The sequence below is a fragment of the Anastrepha obliqua genome, chromosome 4 (genome assembly GCF_027943255.1).
Source record: "Anastrepha obliqua isolate idAnaObli1 chromosome 4, idAnaObli1_1.0, whole genome shotgun sequence".
Taxonomy (NCBI): Eukaryota; Metazoa; Arthropoda; class Insecta; order Diptera; family Tephritidae; genus Anastrepha; species Anastrepha obliqua.
The window spans coordinates 20,190,870-20,210,375 of record NC_072895.1 but is presented as its reverse complement, the minus strand read 5'-3'; the positions used below and the strand labels follow the sequence as shown (position 1 = coordinate 20,210,375).

The window sequence follows — 19,506 nt, the reverse complement described above, 5'->3', positions numbered from 1 at the left end:
TGTACGCATTCGTAGCTGAGAGCACATATTTTCGCACACTCGCGTGTATTGATAACGTTGTTGGTCTCACTTTGTTGGTGGTCTCACTCAACTACCACGGAGTAATTGCATTTAGCACCTAAGCATGAATGCTTAGATGTTGATGTGTGCGTGAATGAATGTTAAAATTTCTTTTGTACGTGTGTGTATGCAGCTACATATATATGTATTGTTGTTGTCAGCTATTGTTCCTATTACATATTCTTTGGTTTTTGTTTCTGTTTTTGTTTTTGTCACGCTGTAGCAATTCCCGAGTGCTTACAGCAAGATTTGTGCTGGATTTCTTTTTATTCTGTTATTCTGTTCTAGCAGATGGTTTAAATTGCTTCACTTCTCTAGATGCATGCCAAATACATACACACACACACACACACATGCACACATAAGCCAGTAGGTGGTCGTGTGTGTACTTGCAAGTGAGAGATGTGTCGCATTTTCTGGCTGGCGAAAGTGGAAAATTTATGACTGCGCTTAGTTATAGAAATACGAAAATATGCGCTCTCGCCTGAATAAAAATGTGCTCGCACATACACACATCCATATGCACCTGAATTTGTGAAAATTTGTGTGAGTATTAACCTTCCAGTTGTCGAGTTTCTCTCCTTAAGTGTTGGTATTTTGCAATTAGGTAGATATGCTTAGATACTCGTTCAGATGCTTAGCTACTGGAATTTTAATGTAGCATTTTTTTTTAACAAGTTAACTATTTATTTTCTAAATGTTTTCACGTCTGCTCATCTCAGTCTGTGTTGCTCATTATTGTAGTAATTACAGACGGCGCTCTGTAGCGGGCTCTCGCCCATTGGCTGTATTACATGTCGCGCCATAGATTTTTCTCCTTTCAAATACCAGCAGTTTTTGTTTATCACCCTCTCTGAGTGCTCAAATTTCTCTACTGAGTGCCCAGGTTTCTTTACAGCAAAGTTTGAATAACAGTTAAGCGGTACAGAGAAATCTTCGTTCTCCTATCTAAAAAGCGGCTCTTTAAGCGATTGCACAAAGCGAAATAGCAGCGGTGCGCCATACGTATTCTGTGAGCAGACTCTACATAAATTTTGTTGTCATGATCAATGGTTATTCCTAGGTAGTAAAATTCCCTCACTAAATCCAATATACCTATAATTACCGGCTTTGAGTATTTTACCCATATTTTGTGTGATATAGTCCGAAAATGTTTAATAAAGCGCTTTAGCTTAGGCTTCATTTATTTCTAAGCCCATATTTTTGCTGCGCTCTCTGTAACTTCTCCCTTTCCTCCTTGAATATCTACCCTTTTACTTTTCAGAGCTTCGAATCAATCAGAGCCTGAATGTTCAAGAAGTTACCATTCACTCGGTATTTTTTGGCTCGTCTTTTTTAAATTTCAATATAACGCGCATTGAAATTGTAAAGGGTGTTTTTTTTTAGTGGTTAGGTTTTGAAGATGAAATAAAACGTATATAATTTAATGTTATGGCCAAGAATTTAGCTTTATTATAAAGATAAGGGTTTGCCATTATGTTTTAAAAATGATTTCGGGCAAGTGGCCGCCGCGGCTGGCTCGAATAAATTCCAGCCGAGAGGCCCAATTTTCGACGATTTTTTGCAGCAATTGGGGCCGTATGTCGGCAATAACGCGCCGAATATTCTCTTCCAAGACGTCAATCGTCTCGGGCTTATCTGCGTAGACAAGCGACTTCACATAGTCCAGTCCCACAAGAAATAGTCCAGCGGTGTTATATCACACGATCTTGGAGGCCACGCCACAGGTCCACGGCGCGAGATAATGCGCTCACCAAAAGTTTCCTTCAATAAATCGATTGTTGCGTTGGCTGTATGGCATGTAGCGCCGTCTTGTTGGAACCAAAGGTCGTCCACATCAATATCGTCCAATTCAGGCACGAAAAAGTCATTAATCATGGCTCTATAGCGCTCTCCATTGACTGTAACATTATGGCCGGCTTCATTTTTAAAGAAATATGGACCAACGATTCCCTCTGCCCATAAAGCACACCAAACAGTGACTTTTTGAGGATGTAACGGCGTCTCAGCAATGGTTTGTATATTATGTTCACTCCAAATGCGACAATTTTGCTTGTTGACATACCCATTTAACCAAAAGTGAGCTTCATCGCTGAACAAAATTTTCTTGTGATGCGTCGCGCGAACCGAACCATTATTTTCGTAATAAATTTGCACGATTTGCAAATGTTGTTCAGGTGTAAGTCTATTCATTATGAAATGGCAAACCAAACTGAGCATAAATCAAGTGACAGCTGTCAAAAAGACCATCTACGAAAAAAGTAGTGCCAACTTGAAAACCTAACCTCTAAAAAAAACACCCTTTATATCGTCTACTTTGATGCGAAATTTCTGCTACACAATAACCAATTTGAGATCGGTATTAAGCGTTCGGTATTACATTGTCGTTTTTCATATCAATTCAAGTCTATTGAATGTGTGTCACGTATTTCATTTTAAATAAAGGGTGAGTTTTTAAGAGCTATAGGAAAGTTTTTCAAAAGAAACACATGTAGAATTCAGAAAAATGCATGAAATTTTTATTTAAATCGATAGTACAGTCCATATAATTTAGTGTTTGAAGATTATTTCATGCAAATGTTGACCGCGACTGCGCTTCAAATGGTCCATCCGCTTAGTCCAATTTTAGCATACTCTTTCCAATGTTTCGGCCGCTATCTCACATATAAATTCTTTAATGTTGTCTTCCAATGCGTTAATTCAAGCCGGCTTGTCTGAACAGATAGGAGCTTTAACATAGCCCCACAAAAAATAATCTAAAGGCGTTATATTGCACGATCTGGGTGGCCAATTGACAGGTCCCGACCGTGAAATAAAATTTTCACCGAACTCGCCTCTCAACAAGCCCATTGTTACGCGTGCTGTGTAGCACGTCAAGCTCTTGCATTTTGGACAAAAAAAAGTTGGATTTCATTTCACGGTAGCGCTCACCATTCACAGTTACGTTACGATTCGCAGTATCTTTGAAGAAGTACGATCCAAAGATACCTCCAGCCCATAAACTGCACCAAACTGTGACCTTTTCTGGATACAATGGTAGCTCTTGCAATTCTTCTGGCTGATCTTTACTCCAAAATCGACAATTCTGCTTATTTACGTACCCATTGATCCAGATATGAGCTTCGTCGCTGAACACAATTTTTCGATAAAAAAAGTGGATCTTCGGCCAACTTTGCAAGAGCCCATTCACCAAAAATTCTGCGTTGCGGTAGGTCGTTCGACTTCAATTCTTGCACCAGCTGTATTTTGAAACGCTTCACACCTAAATCCTTTCGCAAAATTTTCCACGTTTTTGGCGTAACAGGGGCCCAATTGCTGCGAACGGCGACGAATCGATAATTGATGGTCATCATTAACACTGGCTGATACAGCTGCGACATTTTCTTCAGTTCGCACTCTACGTAAGCGAGTTGGTGGTTTGATGTCCAATAATGTAAATTTGGTTCTGGTTCTAAATTTAGTCACAATAGCTCGAATAGCCGCTGCAGTAGGTCGATTAAACTGACCATAAAATGGAAGAAGCGCGCGATAAATTTCTTAACAGAAAACGCATTTTTATAATAAAATTCAATGATTTGCTTTGATAAGCTTAAAAAATAAACCAGGCTCTTAAGGGGACCCGGTGGTCTAGAAATTTCAAAAAATACATTTTTTGTTTTTTCGATATTTCATAACAATAGGCTTTTAAGAATATACTGTAAAATTTTTATTTGGATATTCCCAATATTACCGCCCGTGCGTACCTGTACCTCAAAACTTAAACTCATTTATGTCGAAATGACTTTTTTCGGCCGGTTGGTATTCAATCCAATCGTCTTAAACTTTAATATATTCTTTACAACAACAATGCCTATCGCCCGTACTGGAATCATATTATTATTTCAATTACTTCGTATTTTTGATAAAAAAAAAACTGAAAACCCCGATTTTTGTAGTGTCAAATTCAAAACCGCGCAATGTTGTAAAATTTTTCCATTTTTGTGTATAAAAGAAGTTAAAAGTTGAAGCTTAAAAAATGTATTATTATTATTATTGATTGGCTGCTTGTGCACTGTGACCTGAATAGATCTATTGTGCAGCCATGTAGCCTACTCGAACGGTTTCATGGTGTTAATAAATCCTAAAACTGCTACCGGCTAAATTTCTACCAGGAGGTTTGGCTTTACAGCCCCATTTCCCAGTTAATTTAATCTGCGTCGTGCCACTGCTGGGCAGTCGCATGGAACGTGTTCTGCTGTTTCTTATGCCTTTCTATATTTTTCATGTGATAATTAAGTTTACAGTGTCCTGTTAGAAGTTCAATGTAAAATTCCATGTCCTTTCTGCTTAGGTTAAGGATTGCTTCTGCCTTTATCCGTTCCGGATCTATGAGTCCTTTCGATTGTCGCATGCCCGATTGGACTCTCCAGTAATCGATTAGGCCTCGTTGTTCCTACTTCCGCATAAAGGCACTTTTGAAGCAGTCATTTACCCCGCAGAAAGGTTCAGGATCTATGAAGGGAGTGTTTGCACAATTTTTTGCCAAATTGTCCGCAATTTCATTTCCTTCGTGCCCCTCATGTTCCAAAGCCGGCATCAAGGTAACAAAGTTTTTTGATGCTGTTGAGGATTTTAAAACATTTCCAGACCAACCTTGATTGGAATGAGAAGCTATCCAGCGATTTAGAGCTGCTTGACTGTCAGAGAGAATGTTAATATTGGCACTGCGCGTGCCTCTCCGTAGACATTCTCTGGCACACAGCTCTAAGGCGTGGAAAATGGAAATTTAAGTATCGTTTTCATTTTTTTATTGTAAAAAAGTATTCCTGAAAATACCTTAAGTTTTCGAGCTCTAGACCACCGGGATCCCTTAACCTTAGTTAGTTTCCCTACCTTAATTCTCAAGTCAACCCTTTCGGTTTCAAAATGCAGACAGACAGAAAAGCAATGCTCTGCGCCTTCAATTACGTCATTTGCACAGAAGCTGCTGTATGGATATTTCTTCTCTAGAATTCTTGAGTAACCGAATCGGTAATCAATACCAAACATTAGACTAAGAATGTTTTTTTTTCTTAAACTCAACCAGAAGCGCTGAATGGGTTAAGGAATCAATAAAGAAGAGTAACAGCTTTGCAAAACTATTATTCGCTAACGACAATTTTCTATGCCATACCACAAATAATGAACAGAAAGTATTACAATATGCTTCAATACAAAAAGATCTGATTTTTTTTGTATGCTTTGGTCTTGTTTCGTTTGAAGCGGGTTAATGAATGTATGTAAATTGTTCGCGAGTACTTCCTAATAGTTCCTACTAAAGTTGTTGACTAAGTAGTTACATAATGCTCGCTTATAGCACAATAACATATCAATCTTCATATACATACATACATATATGAGTGCATCCCTGCCGGAAAAATTTAAGTTTTACAAAAGTGTCCGGGTTGAAGTGTAGACTTCGAAGTGGTTTTGTGAGGACTAGATTGCAGCCAGTAAGAAAGGTAAAAATCTGGTATTAAATGAAATGTTTTTTCTCCTTGTTCTCTCCTCTCGGGAACATAGGGCCTCGACAAGACTCTTCCATCGTACACGGTTCTCTGCTCTTGTTTTTAATGAAAAAATAATCAGTTTCAAATAAGCAAATTATAGATTCCTTTATTTATTTTATTTTATGACTCCCTCCAAAATATTTCGGAAAAATATTTTGATTTACCAAACTTGTTGTTTTTTTTTACAAATCAAATTAGTTTTTAAAGATATTTTTAGAAAAAAACAACTCAGCAGATAAAAGAATTTTTGCTTAAGGGGTAGCCTGCTTTAGAGGCTTCAAAAAATCGATTTTTTCGTGGATTTTTTTGGGAAAGAAAGAAATATTCGATTAAAACAAGACTTTCTGGTTTTATTGTTATATATTTCAACAGTCTTCTCAAATTTTTTTATTCAAATATATGTCATATTATGCCTGGTACAAGCATTTTGCCGAGGCGCTTCGAGTGTGCATGTGTCCTGCGGCGGGAAAGATGCAGGTCGCAATTGTCATCAGAAACCAAAAACCCAAAACAAATTTTATTTTAGTATAGTATTGCTTCTAGTTAAACCAAAAAAATTAAACAAAAAGTGAGCAATTCAACAATTTTTCGCTAATTAAAAAAAAGTTAATTTTTTTGAAAAAACAAATTCACTTTAGATTGTTTAAAAAGTGGGTTAATCATAACTTTCTTAAGGTTTTTTAGGTTCAACTAGAAGAGAATTTAATTCCGAATACAATCAATGTTATCTCGTTTCGATAGGGCGTTTAACTTTTTCCCTATCTTTCGAGCCAATTAGGAAGCATCGTAAAAATAAAAAACCGAGAAATCGCGCGTAAATAAAAAATCCGCTCGTATACCTGCTCGGCGCTTGCTCACAATTTCTTCTGTAACTCCGAAAATAGTTTGAATTTGCTTCTGAAATTTTGAGGACACATTCTTGGGTAGGTTGGGAAGATATTTATGCAAAAAAATAAAATCGATTTTTTGAAGCCTCTAAAGCAGGCTCCCCCCTTAAAAGTTTTATTCACAAAATCAATATATTAATATTTTCGAAACCAAATTTGAATAATTTTTTTTTAATCTCAAAGAGAAGTGTGGAAATATACATTTCGAAAAATGCCTTACAAGTTTAAGTCGTTTAAGACTTGACTGAGTTATTCAAGTTCTTCTTAAACTTAATTTACAAAAAAAGTCAGTAATAGCATACAAATTTCTCTTTTTTCATTCCGCTGAAGTTAAAACAGTAGCGATTTAATTTTTTTTTTTTGTATGGGAAATGAAGCATCCTAATGAATAAAGATTTTTTGCTGAGTGTCAATGATTATCATCCAATTTGTGGCTGCGTATTTTGTGAAGAGTTTTCGGGAGATGATTTGCTGTGGTAGAAATGCACTCGCAGGCTTCTCATTCCCTGTCACAAAGTGAAATGATGTGCAGTATTCAAAATGCACATTGAACAACCGCATGGCAGTTACGCACACACTCACGCGCCTGAAGTGGTAGAACCTTAACTTTCCCAAAAATTGAACAGTTTCTTGTTTTGTATAATCACGCAAAACGAATAGTTCGCTTCACTCCGCTTACACTTAAACGTATTTCAATTTCTCTCCCAACAGTTTTTTCTACCGGGTACATGCAGTTCCATGTGCGCACTGTGCACATGGCTGTAAAGGTGTGACACTTGCCTGAATCTAAAGTAGAATCACGCACTAGAGCGCTCAACACTTACGACTACGAACGTGCAATGCTGTTTCCCATCCACTTGCCGTTTCCTTTGTTGTTATGCAGCTTGCGCCCATCACTTTTCTTTATCACCAACGAGTGGTTTGCAAGTGGCTGCAAGTGAAGTGCCTTAGTAACGTCACTCGAGGTTTTGTTTCAGCAGATCTCATGCATGCACTACGTGCAGCTCTCCGGGGCAGGATTAAGTGTAAATGTACGAGCAGAAGGCAAGAGCGTCTCAAAAGTGCTGGCTCACATTTAGCGCGCGAGACTTTCACGGCTGTTTGTGCTTTAAAAAATGGGTGCATATGGTAAACGTTGCAATTTAATTGCTTGACTTGAACTCACGTTCGTGTAAATGTATGGCAAAGATAAAATAAGCTTCGCTGACACGCCATGCAAAGTAAGGGAAAAATTATTTTATTTTAGGCAATTTTAAAGGGGACTTTTCTGTAAGGTCTTAGGCAGCATAAGATTTTTAAGCCTGAAAAATTGTACAGTTCACTCTAAATAGGCATTTCATTGCAAAGGAAATCTACGAAAATAATTTGGCAATTAAAGTGAAGTAAAGGCTGGTTAATTTTTAAGGGCCAGTGTTGATTTTAAATAAAATAAAATTTTTTGAAAAAATTATTGTCATTTCTCTTTATTATGATAATACTGGAATAGCTCAATTAGATATGGAACAAAATATTGGCCAAATAACCGCCACGGCCTCGGCGGCACACTTCCATCCGATGATACAAATTTTCGATAAAGCTGAGGCATAATTGAGGTTCTACGCCGTTAATGTGCCGAATTATCTCATCCTTTAGCTCTTGAATTGTTGCTGGCTTATCGACATACACCTTTTCTTTCAAACAACCCCAAAGAAAGAAGTCCAACGGTGTCAAATCACATAATCTTGGCGGCCAATTGTCATCGCCGCGACGTGAGATTATTCGGCCATCAAATTTTTCGTACAAAAGAGCCATTGTTTCGTTAGCTGTGTGACAAGTGGCACCGTCCTGTTGAAACCACATATTGTCCACATCCGTATCTTCCAATTCGGTGCATAACAAGTTCGTTATCATCTCACGATAGCAAACACTATTCACAGTAACTGCCTGACTGGCCTCATTTTGGAAAAAAATGCGGCCCAATGATGTCGCCGGTCCATCAACCGCACCAAACAGTCACTCTTTGTGGCTGCATTGATTTTTCGGCAATCACTCTTGGATTATCATTCGCTCAAATGCGGCAATTCTGCTTATTGACGAATCCACTGAGGTGAAAATGTGAGGTCACGAAGTGCGCGATATGCATTTTGATTTGGACACCCGTTTTCATAATAAGCCTGAATAACTTTAACGCGTTGCTCGATTGTGTATCTTTCCATGCCTCAAATTAAATTAATCTGGAATTGAAAAATGTTAAATAAAATGCGGAAAAAACTTGACGTTTAGGTGTGATTCACATTCAATATCGGGCCTAGAAATTTAACCATCTTTTAGAATATATTTGTAACCCCTTGCCGTGCCATTTAGCTCAACGAAACTCGGGTCCAAGTGTTACGCCTCAACGCATGGTAAAGAAATCAGACTGATGCGCGAAATGATATAACAGCAATTATGAGACTCGTGACTAACTCTGGTAGCGCACAGATAGAAGCTGGCAATCACTCACGACCCAGGCTCGTGATGTTTATGGTATGTTTGATACGACTATCTGTACACCTCCGCCCGTCATATTTACGTGTTTATTCACGAGCCTAGCTCGCCATATTCATGTTTGGGCCAAGATTTTCATCACGAGTCAGATTTGTTAAAGCACGGCAAGTGATTAAAGAATAAAAATGTATCAGCTGTACAGTTTTACGCAAAATAATTGTTTAACAAAGCGCGCCAGTCGTTTCTTTCTCGTGCTAAATGGTGCCATTTCGATACACCAGGTGAAGCCCAATACTTCTCCACCTGATCTTTCCAACGCTTAGAAGGTCTTCTTTCCCCTCTGCTACCACCAGCTGATACCACATCGAATACTTTCAGAGCCGGAGAGTTTGTATCCATTCGGTCGACATGACCCAGCCAATGTAGCCACTGGATCTCATACAGCTCATTGTTCCATCACCTGCGACACTTGAAAAGGTAGAAAGAGACACAACTTAAAAAGGTACAAAAGTCTTCCGCAGAATCTTTCTCTCAAACACTTCAAGTGACGCCTCATCGAATGTTGTCATCGGCCACGCTTCTGCGCCATACATTAGGACGGACATGATGAAGGCCTAATAGAGTGTTAGTTTTGTTCGTCGGGAAAGGAAGGCCATGCCAAAAAGATGGGGTGGTCATACAACGAAAGATGTAGAAGCTGCAATCAAAAAGAATTTAAGGAAACAATCTATCACTATTTGTGTGAATGCCCAAGTCTGGGTGCTCTGTGACATAGAATGCGGAGGAAATTCTCGATGGTTAACTTGAAAGGCATTGCAAAAAAGAAAATGGGCAGATGCATAGTCAAATCAAGATGGTTCGACTAATAAAAAGCAGTGTTTCGTATAATAAAAAGCATTGGTTGGAATGATAAAAAGCAGTGGGTCGAATGATGAAAAGCAGTGGTTCGAATGATAAAAGGCAGTGGTTCTACGAGTGGTGTATCAAAATAGCATCTTCTGTGCAAATTGGGTCTGGGCTGTATTAGCCAGACAACTCGTCCACCTCCGCCATACTTTCCACTTTTTTTATGCCTAGAACAGATCTTTTGGAAACTCACCATATAACCTCCTTGTTTTGGCTTTCATTCTTGAGATAGTAGTCTGGTCAATCACTAATTTTTTTATAGATATTTTTTAGGAATTTTTTTTTAAGGGGACAGATACCAGTAAACGGCCATATTTTCCCTGATTTTCATTCAAATTATTTAAAATGAAAAAGTCAATTTATTTTTTTCAAAATTGGCATATAGTTTATTTATACATTAAAATAATATACATTTTACTTTTTTTTATTTTAATCATTTAAAATGGCGGATGTACACTCAATTCTTCCAAGAATGTCGCAGCGCGGCTTTTCGGGGAGATCGGTGAATAACTTTTCGAGTTATCGTGTACGCCACATCGAAAAATATAGTTTCGAGAAAAACGCGTCCAAAGTCGGCATAGTAACTATGCCTCTCCCAGCGCTCGAACGCAAAGAGTAGAGTCGTCACGGTTGACGATCTTTAATATAAGAAAAACTTAAATTTACGTTCTAACATTTTTTTGACATATTCTTAAAGGATTATATTAACATTTCAGAAAAAAAAAATTTCGAAATTTCACAGGTATCTGTCCCCTTAAGAAAATAAAATGCGATCGTTTTGATTTTACAGTATGTTATTATTGACATCAAATAGTATACAAAAATAATTTTGTTTTTTTTTACACATTTTTTTTTAGTAGTGTGACACCAAAGAAAGCGTCTTAAAAAAAGATAGGTGGCTTGTCATCCGGATTTTGGCTCTTCAGGACATCTGAAACGAAAAAGTTAAGCTGTTTATTATTCTGTAGGCTTTCACTACTTTTTAATGAATTTGTATTTATTTTTTTCTTTTCTGTAATCATTTCGCAGCGATTATACCATTTAATTCGAAAGCAGGATTTACTTATTTATTCTTTGTAGAAAAAGTTAATTAAGATCATTTCAAGAATCGGCAAGCTAAGCTGTGCAAATGGCATATGTACAAATTGAGGATAAATACAAAAGGAATAAAAAGTCAGTCTCGAACAAATAGTAAAAATGACAAAGTGCACAGGAGCAGCATGAGTCTGGTAAAATATTACTTTTCTTGTCTGCAGCGCATATTAATCGAGTAAAGAAGGCAAAAAAAAAGATAATTTATAATGTCGGCAGATTTACGATGCATGGCGTGGAGACAAAAAGCTTCTGGCGTAAATTATAATCCTCCTATTCTTTTTCTATAAGGGGGTTGTTTTTCTGAAAACTAAAGCCATTGGTTTTATTTTATATTTGCACGCAATAATTGGATGAATTATATAAGTGAATTGTGTTTGGCCTTTAAGCGGAGTAAAATAGCGAAAGGAAAAGTTTCATATGCCCAGTGGCTTTTGTGTTTAAATGCAAACTATTTGTCGCACACAAAAAATTTATTACGCCAAGCATAAATACTCGTGGGTATGTATGTAATGTATGTATGCACGCGAAATTGAACTGCTTTTCGCAGGGCTAACGCTTTGGCATAAAAAAACTGCTTTAAAGAGGTAGAGGTATGCCGTGTTAAATAACTATTAATTTTACTATTAATTTCAAGAAAATCTTATTTAATTTTAATTTTTTTTTATGCATAATAACACACTTCCTTCTCCCACAAAAATCATATAAAGCCAAAGTTCAAACTTTGTGCAAATTAAAAAAAAAAAAACAGAAATCAGTTCTAAAATTTATCCTTTTTAACCGGATCATTTAGAAAATTTTCAAAACCGCAGTTTTACAGCCCACTGAATTTTATGGCACGCTTCCAAGCTTTGTTGCATTTATATTACACAATTTTTTGCCGACAGTTTTTCGTGCTTTCTTGCAAATGAAAAAAAGTTTTTGAATTATCAAGCGGCGTAGATGGCATCAAACGTGATCCCCCGTTGATAAAGCAGCTTTGAACAAAATAGCGAAAGTTCTCATAACAGAGTATACCCACAATCTCCGTACGAAGAGGAAGCCGAGTGGTAGTGCCCTCTCTCGCTAATTTGTGTACCTTACAATTCTCTGGTATGCCACTATGCTTCGGACACCCATATGAAGTGGGTGCGGAAATATTCCCCAATCTCGTTTTTAGATGCTCGGCTTTTGCGAGCAATGATGGAATTAGTGACAACTCCACCAAGAGGGTTAATCGTCCGATTTAATCCATTGGTGTCCATGCGGTGACACTTGGGATTGCTTTAAGTCTTTTCTGCAGAAGCTGTTGGCGGATGAGGTGGAATTATCTCAGCGCCATCTTCTCAGCTACCCTGCTCTCGTCGGGTAAAGATTTAAAAATCTGGACTCTTACTATTTTGCTACTCCTTCGGATATTATGGGTTTCAATAGCACATACCTGGCTTTAAGCGGTTACTACGAACGTTGGCAACCCACTGCTGGTCATCATCCTTTAATCCAACAGCCCTTTCCCCTTTATCCTACTGTTTGGTTGAGGCCTTAAAAAGCTTAATGCTTCCGTAGATTTGTATCGAAATTTCAAAAAGATGAGAGGAAAAATGAGGAAGCTATACAGCTTTGACTAAATGAATTTAGCCAGGGCAACTATGTCTAGGCCCAAGTTTTTTTCCTACTGTTTCCCGTCTCCTCTTCTTGGTATCACAAAGCACAAATTTTAATTATTTGTTCAAGTGGACCCCTCGCAAGGACAACCATTTATCCCGTCGTAGCCTTTATGTAAATACGGACATTTTTGATGTGAAACATCACTACACTATACTAAGGTATACATATATTGTATATATTTTATGTGTAGTATGAGAAGTGCTAAGCCAATTTCAAAGGAACAACTCACAAATGATGTGGGTTAAAGTGTGTTAGTATGTGTGCCATGTTAGAGAGACAAATGTAGAGTTGCTAAAGAGCGGCAAGTTGGATGCTCGTGAGTGCTTAGTAAATGTTGGCGAGTTATGTGTTTTTGAATGTGTTCGGTAATTTGCTATGTAGATAACACTGTGCGACAGTGAAATTATACTTTTATGGGGACCTAGTACAACTTGTAGTATAGTACACGTTTTTCAGTAGGTTGATGTGAAGAATAACTCCTAACTTCGCCAATTTCCATCCGATTTCGAATTTGCTTTTTTACTTCGAAAGAACAAAAACAAGCTTTTTTGACAGTGTGTTGACATTTTTTCTGAAATGACAACTGACGAGACTGTAGACGGAAGTATTTGGAATTTTTTTTATTTTTTCTCTATTTTTTCAACTTTGACAAAATTTTTACGATATTATCCGATATTGAGGATTTTTTTAGTACCCTACTATAACAGTAAATTTAATTTTTCGTCAAATGAGCTATATTTGACTGTAATTGAATTAAAATTAATAGAGTTTTGTGAGTTTTAAGATTTTTTTTTTTTTACTAATTTGGTATGTAGGTATAGCTTACGCTAAATGGGAATAAGGACTTGTTTTGATGCGTTATTATAGATACGTAATATTTATTGGAGTGTATATGTATACATAAGAGTACACTGTACAGCATACAACAGAACTGGCTAGAACTTACGAAACTATCTGACATATTATAGCACATTTTTTTTTTTCAATAGATATATGAAAAAGCTCCCAAGTGTACCAAAGTTCACACTGTACATTGATTAACAAAAGAAGTTTGTTATTATAATTTAACCTTATTAAAACGTCAAAGTTTTATTGTTTGTTTCATTGAAATTCAATAGATATAAATCAAAACGTTGCCAGAAAAGTCGAATTTCTCAATATTCTCCGATGATGTGGCATCATCAGCCTTATCATAAACCAGATGATTGTTATTTTTGTAAAACGGACGTAAGCGGTCGTCATTATAAAACTCGAAAGCACATAAAGTATGCTGATGTTGCAACTGTTAAGAACCCCGTAGTCTTGGACGATATGATTGACTCAACTGCAGGAACTGAAGGAAGTTCAATTCATTGCTAATGATGATCAAACTGATAACAATAAACCTGATGATGAAGAGTACTTTCCGTCTGGTTCTAAGTCTTCAGAACGACAGATTGTATCAAATTCAGATTTTCAGGATCTTTCTCGTGATTTACTGCTATCGGGAAGACAATCTGAAACACTCGCTTCTCGATTTAAGCAATGGAATTTAGTTGATGAGGACTTCAGATGAATGATGATGATCGAATTTCTTACAGAGAAGTATTCAAAACTGATGAAGAGAATGACAAATGTACCGTACCATACTAAACTCCAAAGGGCCGTTTCCAATGCATTTTTAAGTTTGGAACCAGTTCCATTGTGTACTGCACCATACCGCACCGTACAGTGCTGCACTGCACAATACTCCAATAAATATTATGTGTTTATAATGACACTTGTTATCATTTTCATGCTTCGAAACGCATACCAAATCTCGTAGTAAAAAAAAGAAAAAATCTTAAAACTCACACAACTCTATTAATTTTAATTCAATTACAGTCAAATATAGCTCATTTGAAGCAAAATTAAATTTACTGTTATAGTAGGGTACTAAAAAAATCCTCAATATCGGATAATATCGTAAAAATTTTGTCAAAGTGGAAAAAATAGAGAAAAAATAAAAAAATTCCAAATACTTCCGTCTACAGTCTCGTCAGTTGTCATTTCAGAAAAAATGTCAACACACTGCCAAAAAGGCTTGTTTTTGTTCTTTCGAACTAAAAAAGCAAATTCTAAATCGGATGGAAATTGGCGAAGCTAGGAGTTATTCTTCACATCAACCTACTGAAAAACGGTTTTATGGCCATAAAACGAGATTTTGGGGGTGTATTGGAAATTTCCCTTATACCACTGTGTTTAGTTTTTCTATAGCCACAAGTTGTGCTAGGTCTCCATAAAAGTATATTTAATTTTTTTTTTTTGTCACACAGTGTAATAGGAATGCGATTACAGAGAATTCATGGGAAACTGGAAGGCTGGCTAGAGTGGGCACATTTGAGGCGCGCTCTCTGTGCGAAGAAATGACGAAGGTCAGAGTTTGAGTTGAAAAATATCAAAAGGTCACAGAAAGCAGAGCCACAGCAGAAAGAAGCTTCATTACTCAATTATTTAAACCAAGTGGAACTATTTTGCAATGCCAAATTTATTGCTTTATTAATTCGAAATGAAAAGTGCAAACTTATTTAATAGCAAATTCGAGATATGCCAGCTCGTAATGAGCAAAAGTTGAAATTGAATAAAAGTTTAAGCCTATGGAGGAAGGCATATTTTAAAGACACATTTTGATTATCATACAAAGTGACACAAAATTAATCATGCTATCGGATTATTTATATTTTTTACAAATAGTGCAGTACGTCAATCATAATTGAAATTTGTGAAGTGTAGAGCTGCTGTATAAAAACAGACAAGCAATGGCGGGCGTAAAGGTCAAAAGTCATTACTCAATATAATTTCTTTATTTATTATTTTTTAAATTTTATTGAATAATTTTCAAATACAAAACTGAATGATAAATTTTGCGCCACCTGAAAATTCAAAAAATTTCAGCACTCAAAGCACACTTCAAAAAGAATTTCAATTGCAAATCAACAACAATCCAAGAGAATCTACTACCAAATATGGAACAACAGTAGATGCTGTATTTGTAAGATATCTTGATAATATTTCATCCAATACTTTTGTAACGTACTTTAGTTATCAACGACCAATCGTCACAGTAATACCGGCAGAGGAAACATCGAATATAACTATTACTGAAGTCACAGATGGAAATCTTTAAATTGTGGCTTGATATTAATATCGAATTTTGATATCACATGTAAATAAATGTTTATTAAATAAAGTTACCATTTTCTGTAAGAAACTCGTAATACTTAATTTTTTCTAGGCTATATATAACTCCTGTAATAATATTATCTTTTATGCATATTATTTGTACACACACGATGTTTCACATCTGCCAGGCGTCCCATGACGGCTCACATTTTTTTTAGCTGAATTGTTAGAATTCACTTTGGAGATGATTTACTTTACTAAAGTTTATATTTGCTCAACACTCTTTGCCTAGAAAAATATACAATAGTATTTATTCCCTTTGAATACACCACTAATTGGTAACTCTTCAACTAGTACCATACAAGTCAGTTCTGAACTAGTACGACTTCATCCATCAAATACCAGTTCAAGGACTAAAATATTTGCTGAGTAGTTTGGCTTTTCACTGCAGTGTTAAAATATAGCCACTACCACTATTCTGCGCCTGGTGGAAGTTTCGCTACTCTCAGCATTGAAATAAACTGCAAATGAATGACAAAATTCACATCGCCACTGCATCAACGCAATTAGTGATAGTAATGAGAAAAATCCAATTCCACCGCATTCTAGTGTCATTCAATAGTTGGAAATTTCTCGAGTACAAAAATTATTGTGGTTTCGTTTTACTACGCCAACCTCATCACCGGAAGGTCACAGTTCACGGATTAGTCACATTTATCAATAAACTTGTTTCCTCTTTTATTATCTCCTTTTTTGTTTTTACCTAACCAAACTTGTGGTTCTTACCATAAAGCAGAAACTACAAAAAACTTTAGCGCTGACATTTACTTAATTGCATTAAGCGCGTATTACTTTTGAACTTTTCACAGCATGAAAAGCTTTAATTTACACAATTCATTTCGCGGCACAGATATATTTTATGTCACATTTTACTATATTATTTGTTTCTGTTTTTATTTTTTTTTTTTGTTTTTTGTTTTTTTTATTTTTTTATTATTTGTTTTTTTTTTTTAACTTTTTGTAAGGAAATTTTCAATATATTTTCCATAATTATTTCAGTTGAGCCCAAAAAATGTAAATTTACACATTACTTCCCTTTCCTTTTGCCGTTTCGAACACTTCATAGAAACGCACTTGCGCCGCTTTCTCCATAGGCATCCCCTTTGTTGTCGTGCACTACCGGCGTTTGCTGCGGAATGGAAAGCTATGAGAGGCGTTGCTTGAGCTTTCATCAATTTAATTGCTTTTGTCAAACGGCGCTCTGCTTTTAACTGTTATTTAATGATGAAAACTCATATCCCTGCCGCCCCCGCCATTCTGCTATTATTTGCAAACCCATATTATTTTCTATTGTTGTTGTCAATTGCCTCGCGTTCGCCACAATTTTTTTCTTTCAACATTTTTTGTGGCATTTTCCTTTTGTTTCGCTTTTTTTAATTACATTTTTTTACCTTAATTATTTTTTTTTTTTTGTTTTGATTTTCCACTTGTTTACCGCTTCCGTTGTTGTGGGAGGCAGTGCATTCAAAATTTATGAGTACTGCGAATTAGCATAATTAAATGCAAATAAGCGCACTTCCTCAACATTTTATAATTCCGTTTTTTTTTTTTGTTTTATTTTGTTTTTCATTTTGACTATCGCTGGCAAATTTACTTTTGAATACCAAATTTATCTCCTTAAATATGGCATACCCCAGATATTTTTAGCGCGCGCTTTTCCGCCGCTAAATATGCCGATGTGTTTGCTGCTATAATTCGATGCATGTGCGCTTACGCACACAAAGTTTGTGTATTGTAATATTTCTAAAAATAAGTTTTAATATTTTTTGTTTTAACTTTTTTCAACTTTTTTCATACTTCCTCTTCTAACTGCCTTCGCATTATTCGCTGTTCGGCTATGAGCTGTGTAAAATGGCGGGGGCGTATACGCAACATAAAATATTACAATGCATTTATTTACCAATTAACACCATACAGTTGACCTTTAGCACATTTTATTTACAAAAACAAATAATTTCTTTCTTCTTTTGTAGAATTTTCAAGATGACTACACCGGCCGCTCAAGCTGACGTTAATCTGTTACACGCTTCCGTTCTTTCGATGGTCGAGTTCGATGATGATATTTTTGCGGCTGGCAATTGTTTCGACTGGAATGAGCACCCTTCCCAAACGGGTCTTTTCTGCCCTTTTGCCTATCGTCTGCCGGCACCGAACCTCGGCGCCATCCTCGCCAAGGACCTATCCATGGAGTATCACTACCTCGGCAATACGTCCGAATGGTTTTTTCAGGCGCGTAAGAACGCGGAGAAGGTGATTGTGCGCAACGAACAGTACCTTAAGTGTGAGTATTAATAATAAAGATAAGTGTCAGAGCAGCACAGTAATGAAAGCGAATTGAAGTGTTGGTCGAGAGACCAAATACTAGTAAATATTTGTTTGAAGTCTACAAAATACACCACTTCAGGGGTAATGATTATAATATTTTCTAGACGGCTGAAGGCCTCGTAGCCAGTGCTGCGTTTTGATATTTATGTAATAAAATTAGTTTTGTTATATAAATTTAAGAAAATAAAAGAATAAAAAAGGATAACACTATGAAGGCGTTGTTATAGAGAAATACCGAGAAAGAGCACAAAGTATGGTTTTTTTTCATACCTGCAATTGCCTTTGTGATTGATTTGTCAATGAAATCTGAATGAGGATTATAAGCAGAGAGCCTTAACTTATACAAAGAAGTCTTCCAGTTAAATTACATTGCAGAAGCTGTGGGGACCTTTCAGAGAAGGAGACTGTAGAGCATTACTGTAGAGCATTTTCTCTGTAAATGTCCAGATTTAGCAGCTAGAAGGGCAGTGCGTCAACCTAAATCCCATTAATCTTCCCCATTGTATCAACAGCTCTGATTGGCTGTAGATATCTGCCTGTTGGAGGTCTCATAATGGTATCAAAACTCCGCTTTAGTGCTACTTCAGGATCGCCAAACTGGCACTTCATCAACCATTCCACCTACCTAAATTACATAGTTCAGATCTGCTTTTTCTCAGAATTGAAATAAAATCATTTTTTGTCTGTTAAAATGTGCGAGTCTAGTCATTTTTAAACAATCAGGCGGAAAGATCAGCATCACCTTTATGGCGAGTTGGTCGCTTTCTTCTCACATAACTAGACTGCTGTTCTGGCACTTTTGTCTTTGCAACTAAATCACGGACAGATTAGGTGACACATTCACCGTGAGTGCTACACAAAGGGATTACTCATTCAATATTTATTGATGCAAGTGATCTCTAAGCATTTTTTTTTTTGCATTGCAATAATCAAGTTTTCGTGAATTACGCACCACGTCTCGAGTCTGCAAGAAATTCTTTCGTACAGCTGTCGTGAATGCGATCTGCAGTGAGCCTAGAACAAAAAAAGCAAACATTTCCGTTTTAGTCGAAGAAATTCGGTGCACAGTGAACGACGAATATGAAACAAAATTTGAGCCCAATGATGTAATGGAGTCTTAGAGAAAACTCTCAAATGTGGTTAAAATTTTTGACATTTTTCACCTAATTATTTTACCTCGGAGTAATACTGGACAATGGAATTGCTGTGGAAGCACAATGTTGAGGAAAGGGTGAAGAAGGCCAGTAATGCGCTGTACGCATATAAAAGTATGCTGGGCGTTACTTGGAATCTATCGGCCTCACTGATGCATTGCTGCTACACGGCATGGTGGACTACGTCAAGAAAACTGACATACTTAATGCCACTGGAAAGGATACAGCGACTCGTTGTTC

At 36.6% G+C, this 19,506-nt stretch overlaps 1 protein-coding gene across 1 annotated transcript in view; it reads left to right on the top strand.

Moving 5' to 3' along the window:
• Positions 1 to 19,506, top strand: part of LOC129243565 (uncharacterized) — a 262,008-nt gene that overhangs the window by 50,264 nt on the left and 192,238 nt on the right. Inside the window, exon 2 of the mRNA XM_054880668.1 lies at positions 17,761 to 18,068. Coding sequence (XP_054736643.1) covers positions 17,761 to 18,068 — 308 coding nt within the window. The remainder of the gene's footprint in view (positions 1 to 17,760; positions 18,069 to 19,506) is intronic.